Source organism: Equus quagga, chromosome 12 (assembly GCF_021613505.1).
Source record: "Equus quagga isolate Etosha38 chromosome 12, UCLA_HA_Equagga_1.0, whole genome shotgun sequence".
NCBI lineage: Eukaryota > Metazoa > Chordata > Mammalia > Perissodactyla > Equidae > Equus > Equus quagga.
Genome location: NC_060278.1, coordinates 96260061 through 96267966, shown reverse-complemented (window position 1 = coordinate 96267966; position 7906 = coordinate 96260061). Strand labels below are relative to the sequence as shown.

General features: G+C 42.0%; 1 protein-coding gene across 1 annotated transcript; it reads right to left on the bottom strand.

Moving 5' to 3' along the window:
• Window positions 1–935: 935 nt before the first annotated feature.
• On the bottom strand, window positions 936–2609 carry PI3 (peptidase inhibitor 3). Its single transcript, XM_046679644.1, has 3 exons — window positions 2466–2609; window positions 1329–1604; window positions 936–1100 (listed from the first exon to the last, which is right to left on the bottom strand). Exons 1-2 carry the CDS (start codon window positions 2542–2544, stop codon window positions 1330–1332), a joined length of 354 nt encoding a protein of 117 aa, XP_046535600.1. The 5' UTR covers window positions 2545–2609; the 3' UTR covers window positions 936–1100; window position 1329.
• Between the last annotated feature and the right edge of the window lie 5297 nt (window positions 2610–7906).

The window sequence follows — 7906 nt, the reverse complement described above, 5'->3', positions numbered from 1 at the left end:
GCACTTCCAGAATAATTGCATCCAATCCCCTCGAATTGAATAGACGACCGAGGATCAGAGAGGGAAAGAGATTTGTCTGATGTCATCCCGCAAGAGGGGAGGCTAGTCTGAGGCTAGAGCTCAGGTCAGCTGACTCCATGCCTGAGTTCTTTTCACTACACCCAGAATCTTCTCCTCCTGTAGCTTCGGCCTTTCCCGAAAGCTTCCTTGTACGAGGGCAGTGGGGCAGTGGGGCCAACAGCAGAGCCATGAGGTCATTCACGTTTGCCCAACTATACCCTCCACCATTCGAGTCTTCCCTGCCCCCAACCTGTATGTCTCCAGAGAACACTATTCACCATGCACACTAAAGACCTGGTGTGTCTTGCCTCCTCATTCACATCTTAAATAGAAAGCTGGGAGAGGATATTGCTTAACCCAAAGGAATTATGTGCTAATGGAGGCATCTGAGGTACAAACAGATGAAATTCTTCACAAGCAAGGATTTCCCAGCATCTGTCTTTCTATGTCTTCTTGGGAGGATACAGATCCTTGGGAAACATTATGGGAAAGGAAGGAGGGAGCGATAGCTTCAGCCACAAGGGTTAGTTGGTCACACTGGCAGGGCTGACAATAGCTAGGTCAGGACTAGGGGTCCATTGGGAAGGAAGGGAACTGCCTGTAGTTTATGGAATATTTCCCTGCTCCCCACCACCCTGGTCCTAGGCTAAAGGGAAAATTTCCATTTCCTGGTGAAATGGACACTGCTGGTCTTGGTTTGATTATTGGACTTCTAATATTAAGCCCTAGGAATTAGTCTCTTGTTTCTGCCCCCGCTCACCTTCACCCATGAAGAACAGGTCCCTCTCCCCTCTCCAGGGAAGAGGAAGTCCCAAGTCCACACCCATCTCCCTGGAGCTTCCAGGAGCCCAGAAGTCATAGGAGCCAGAAACAAATGGAGCACAAAGCAGTCTTTTATTGGAAAGTCAATGAGGGAGGCAGCCCCGGGCTTGGGCTTCCTGAACGAGAGGAAGAACGGGCAGTGTGAGAGAGGGTAGTGTTACAGGGACCAGGGTCTGCAGCCCTGGGGACTTCTCAGGTGCAGCAAGGATAGGCTCCATCTGGCAGGAGAGAAGAGAACGGGGACGTGATTCAGCAGTCAAAGCACTCGGAGGCACTGGGAGGCAGGATCGAGTTCACACGTCACCCCTCTCAGTTATAGCATCTGAGACCCCTTAGTCTCTCCTTCCCCTCCCCATATCCTCTCTCCCACCAACCTGGGATCTACCCCGACCACTGAGCCTTCTCTGTGTCCTCAGGGGTCACCTGTTCCTCCACCCAGTTCTCACCTCACTTGGGATCCATACAGACCCGCCCGCAAGAGCCCACACAGCACTTCTTGGCCCCTGGGCACTCAGTGTCCCTCAAACAGCGGTTAGGCGGATTTAACATGGCGCAGCGGATCAGAATCTTGGGGCAGAGGCCAGGCTTAGCGACGATGGCAACTTTGCGCAGACTTTGGGCTTTGACTGAATCTTGCCCTTTGACTGGATCTTGACCTCTAACCGGATCTCGTCCTTTGACCAGAGCATGACCTTTGTCAGTACCTTGACCTTTAGGAGGAACTGTTGAAAGAAGACATGTACCCACATTTAGACCCAGTATCCCTGCTTCTACTATTGAATCTTTCCTCTCGGGCCAGCCACTGCTCCCTGCAGCATCCCCCAGACCATGACCTGAGATAGGGGAGGGTCACCAGGGCTCGCTGGGGTCTGTGCTCTTGGAAGTCTGTTCCTTGGGCTTTAAGGAAAGGGTCTACAGGACCAGGGTTCCCACAAGTGTCTTCTCCTTCCCTCCAGTCCAACTCCTGGGGCTCTCACGAGGAGATAAATGACTGGAGTGATTCCAGAGGTGAGAAGAACACATTGTCACTTCTGAGGAAACTTAGTGGAGGGGAAAAGAGCCCTAAGACACATGCCAAGAGACTAGAGCTCCATCTTGGCTCTGGAGATTGCCTTGACAATTCCTTACTCCTTCTAGGTCTGAGTGTCCGTCTTAGTAAATTGGGGGTCTTCAAACTACATGATTTCTGAGGCCCCACTGGTTCTTAACTTCCTCTTAGAGGACTGATTACTCAGGTGCTTCTGTGGGGCAGACAGGCAGGGGACAGACCCCATAGCTAGGGCCCAGATTCCAGGGGCTCCTCATTTCATTGCACGTTCTGCACAGGTATCAACACCTGAGGCCAAGGCCATGTAACACTTTTTCCACAAACAGTCCTGCTATCTTAGTCCAGGTCTGCAAAGTGCTTGGAGTCCCCTGGGTAACTTCCTACTTTCTCTGGATATAGTGGAAGCAGCCACAGGTTGAAGTGTGGGCTCCAGCCCCGCCTGCTCTTCCAGAGTGCTCCCCTTCAGGACCCAGGTTGCCCCTGACAGCCTCTCCTCAGCCTAACCCAGCCCCTTCTAGATCACTTGTCCACTCACCTCCTGCGACAGCTGCCTGTGCCGCCAGTGTCCCAAGGACGAGGAACACCACCAGGATCAAGAAGCTGCTGGACCGCATGTTGTCAGGAAGGTGGATGGCTAAGAGCTGAGGCCAACCCCAGTTTTATGGAGGCCCAGCTGGGCCTGGCACCAGGGGCGGGTCTGTGGTTTTACAATGGACAAGACATACATTTCATTAGTTCTGCCAGGAAATATTCATCCCCACCCTGGGAGGGACCTTGGGGCTTTCCCCAAGGATTATTCACGGGGAGAAATGGCAGACACTGTTACATCACCTCTGATAGCCCCGAGAACTATCCCACATTCTCACGGAGAAGCAGGGCTGGCTGGCTCTTTGATACTATCATGACCAAATTCTTCATATTTAGAAAGAGTATGAAGCCTAGAAAAGAGAGAGGAATCACCCAAGATCAGTCAGCAAGTCGGTGGTGGGTCCAGTGTTCTGATTTCAAAACCAAGTGTTCCCCAATTACTCTCCGTTCCTGCAAGCCCCATCCAGACCGATGCTAACAGTTAACCCTTTCAACATCAAGCTGGAATTTTCTTTCATCCTCCACCGACCCCGAGAAAAACTCTCAAAGGTCAATTTGCCTTGAAAGCCTGGTGGCTAATCACTGCATTTTGCCATTTCACAGGCCGTCTCTGGGATGCACCGAGAAAGTAATAGGGAAGGTGGAATTCCAGCTCTGGAAGGGGATGCTGCCCTGGAAATCTGAGTAGGCGGGGAGAAAACACTCAGAACAGGAAAAGGAAGAAAACAGATCTATAAGGATCTACAAAGAAAATCATCCATAAGGTAAACCACAGTGTATATATCCAGCATGCCTTCCTCCTTCTTATAACAGCACCCCATTTCTTCTGAAGGACTCTTGTTTCTTTGTACCAACTTATGAGTCTAATGGAGACTGCTAATCGTCAAAGCCTGACACTCAGTCACAGATGGGGGGTGTGTGTGCGCGCGTGTGTTCTATTGAAGTCTTTTATCTGGATGGACACTCAGGGTAAGAGGGAAGTCCCTTCTTTTGGTAAAGGTGGTAGATATGAGCCTGGGAACTCCAGAAGCTTTGGTTCCAGTCTGGGAGGAGGTCAACTGTCTGAGAAAAAGGAACCTAATACACTGAGAGAAGCAGAGAAAAGACAGAGAGAGAAATTTCAGAAGGCACCGGCCAGCCCTTCATTCCCCTTTCCGCTAAAAGCAGCTCTCCCACACCCTTCCCACAGTTGGTTTGTGACCCAATAAATTGGCTTTCTGCCTAAGCTAGTCTGAGTTGGCAGCTGAGAGTAACAAAAATGCATACCCAGAAGTTGGGTGTTGCCAAGGACAGAACCTGCAATGAGGAAGTGACTGAGTTGAGTTCAGAGTGAGACATGGAAGAAAGCAGACTAATTACTAGGTAGTAAGCCACTTGATTATATCCCCATCCTTTGTTTTTCTGGACTCAGACCACATGCCCACCAATGCTGAAACATTAAGGAGATATAAAAAAATGTCAGAATGTTGGAGTTCATTGTCTACTTAAAAAAAAAAAAACTCTTTGCAAAATAAATCATACAAACAAAAAGTGTGCAGAACATACCTATATTCGTCAAAGAATGACATTAAAGTGGGCAGTCTGTACTCGCCTGCCAGGTAATGAAGGACCATATTTCTTTGAATATATGCTATATTGACGTATGATCCTCTCCAATTGCTCCCCTCGCCGTTCTCCCCAGAGGTAACCATTTTCCTGGATTTTCTGGTAATCTGTCTATTCAAGTATCTTGCCCATTTTTAATTGGGTTGTCTATCTTTTTCTTATTGATTTGTAGGGGAAAAAACTCTCACGTATTACTAGTGAGAGTCTGTATTGGCGCAACCGATTTGAAAATCAGCTTGGCATCAGCTATTAAAATTGAACATGTGCAAAATCTGTGCTCCAACAATTACACTCCTAAGTATATACCTAAGATAAATATTTCCTCATGTTTACCAGGAGACATGCACAAGAATGTTCACGAAAGTACTGTTTCCAATAAAATGCTGGAAAGAGTCCCTATACCAACAGAAAAACAGTGCAGCATATTTATACACTGAAATATTATACAACTGCAAAAATAACAGAAACATAGCCATTTAATATTTGTATACAAATATGTAAATATATTTCTAAATATAATTTCTAAATATAAACATAGTCACAATAGGACTCTAATTAAAATAACGTTGAGCGAAAAATGAATTCCCCCTCAAAAATATTTAGAATTATATGCTTGTTGTAAAGCTCAAAACCAAGGAAAACTAAGTAGTAGGTTGTCTGGGCATACTTATATATGTAGTAAAACTCAAAAAGGCGTAAGTGAAAACAAGGATACTATAAACAGGAAATTCAGGGGAGTGGTTAACTCTGGAAGTGAGGGAAGAAACATTTTGAATGGGTGAGAAGAACTTGGGTTGGTTTAAGTTTTTGGTTATTGGCAATGGTCTAGTTCTTGGGTGGATTGATGATTTCACGTGTGTGTGTGTGTGTGCGTGTGTGTGTGTGAGTGTTTTACGACTGCAGGATAAATCACTTGTGGATTACCTTAGCTTTCCGTAAACCCACATGGCTACACTCTTAGGTTGTTTCCAGTCTTTTGCTGTTACAAACTACACCATAGGTGGCCTTTTTGCATTACCTTGTAAGCTAGATTCCCAGAAGTAGTACAAAGGTTTGCTAGTACAAAAGTTAAGTGCATTTGATTCCCCCCCCCAGCTTATTGAGGTTTGACAAGTGAATACTGTATACATTTAATGCTTACAATGTGATGTTTTAATATATGTATACATTGTGAAAAGATGACCGCAATCAAGCTAATTAACATATCTATCACCTCACATAGTTATCATTTTTAAAATGATTTTGAAATTTTGATGATATTGTTATATTTCCCTCGATAGGTGTTGTACTATTTTGTACTCCCACCAGTAGTGGACGAAACTGCCTATTTACATCCAGCCTCTTGCACAGGGAGTGTGCATAATTTTTAGATTTTTATCAATCTGATAGATGAGAAATGATACCTCACTGAAGTTTTTAGTTAGCATTTCTCTATTATCAATTATTTCAAGCATTTTTAAATATTTTAAAGGCCACATTTCTTTCTCTGAAACCCTAATTTCCTTTGCCCATTTTGCTATAGATTCATTAGCTTTTTTCTTCTCAATTTCTAAGCATTTTTTATATATTATAGAGAAAGGTCCTTTGTCTGTGATATGGTTTGCAAATAAAAATTTTAACCTTATTCTGAGACGGGCTCAAAACAGCTCAGGGTGGCATCCTTTCCTCCTCTTATCTGGACATTACTTCCTTTCGTTTGGCTGTTTCTGGTCTGGACTTCTGCGTTTCTGCTTCATGATAGTCTTAACCTGGTACAACTGGTTCATTACAGTTTTTCAATTCACGTGCCAAAATATTTAAAAATCTAAATTAAACAAAAAATATCATAGGAAAAATAACTTTCTAAATTGAAACTGACACAAGAAAAAGTAGAAAATCTAAATGATCTTATAATCATCCTAGAAATGGAATCAATAGTCAACAATCATCCAACAATAGAAGCACAGGGTCTGACCTCTTCATAAGCGTATTCTATAAGAGCAATCGAGGAACAAATAATTCTAATATTTTAGAATTTTTAGAATATTTAGAATTTTTAGAATATTTAGAATTCTAATTACGTAAACAGAAAACAAGAAATAATTGCCAGCGTGTGTTATGAAGTAAGCATAACCTCGACACCAGAACTTAGCAAGGATTTATGACAGCTGTCTCAATAAAGCTGTTAAAAAATAAAGATAAAAATCTCAACAAGGATACTATGAAAAAGGAAGGTTCTAAGCTGATCTCACTCATGAGCATAGACGCAAAAATCCTGAATAAGTCATTTACCAACTGAATGCAGCAATACGAAAAAGGACAATACTTTGTGACTAATTTTAATTTTTCTGAGTTACACCAAGGTAGTTTATGCTAGAAATTCAATTGATGTAATTCATCACATTAACAAACTGAAGAAAAAATTGTGATATAGAAATAGCAAATTAGGAATGGAGAATAATTCCTTTAAAGTGAGAAAAACTATCCCATAGCAAACATCACAGATAAATGTGACATGTTTTAACCTCTTTGTAAAATCAGGAACTACCCCCAATTCTGTTCAATATTATTCTGGATACCTTATTCTACAAATGCAGACAAGTAGAAGAAATAAAAAGTACAAGTATTGGAAAGAAAAAAAACCTGTCATTATTCGCACATGATGCAATTGTGTTCATAAAATTCCAAACAAATCTACAGATAAATTATTAGACTCAATGAGAGTTTATTGTGACAGATGTATACAAAGGAAATATACAAAAATCAATTGTATTCTATACATCAACACAAATCAGTAAATGAAATTTTAATGATTTTTATAATCATATAAAAATATGGAGAGCTTATAAATAAATTTAATAAATTCTGTGCTGGATGCTACAGAGAAAATTATAAAACTTCAGTGTGAGACATTTTTTAACACCCCCCAATTAGAAAGGTATACCATGCTCATGGATTGGAAGGCACAATAAAGATGCCAATTCCCTTCAAATTGATTTTTACATTCAATGTAATCCCAGTTAACTCCCCTAGAAAGGTTTTTGTAAAAGTAAAACAAAAAAAAATTGGCAATATGGGGCCGGCCGCATGGCCAAGTGGTTAAGTTCACACACTCCACTTTGGCGGCCCAGGGTTTAGCCAGTTCGAATCCTGGACCTAGCACTGATCATCAAGCCATGCTGAGGCAGTGTCCCACATAGCAGAACTAGAAGGACCAACAACTAGAATATACAACTACGTAATGGGGGGCTTTGGGGAGAAGAAGAAAAAGAAAAAAAATTGGCAATATGATTCTAAAATGTATACAAAAAATGCAAAAGGCAAGATAGCGAAGATAGTCTTGAAGAACAACAATTTACTAGGACTTGATATGCAGATATCAAGGCTCATTTTAAAGCTGCAGTAATTATGATAAAGTGTATTAGAACAATAATAGATAAATATGAAAGTGAAACAGAATAGAGAGTCCAAACAGATGACTGCACACAGTGAGAGTATATTTTAATATGGTTATAGTAAGCAAATATGGCTGTGGTTATATTAAGAAGGGGGCACATCGCAATATTAATACAGGTTCCCTGAGTGGTTGATAGGAAGATAAAGGTTAAGAAGATGAGATAGAAGGAGGGAGAAGGCAAATAAAGAGAAATACATAAAAACTTCTTCACAAAATCTCATCATATCTGATATGATCCTGTTATGTTTATAAATATATTAGAAAAAGAACGAATATCACTGTTTACTGACTTCTAGCAATGTCCACAAACTCTTACCAACAGAAAAAAAGCCAAGTTGAAGAGTAAC

Coding starts and splice junctions, on each gene's coding strand:
- PI3 (XM_046679644.1), bottom strand. CDS start 2,544: ATGCGGTCCAGCAGCTTCTTGATCCTGGTGGTGTTCCTCGTCCTTGGG. Junction 1,605..2,465: donor ACAGGCAGCTGTCGCAGGAG/GTGAGTGGACAA, acceptor TTCTTTCAACAG/TTCCTCCTAAAGGTCAAGGT.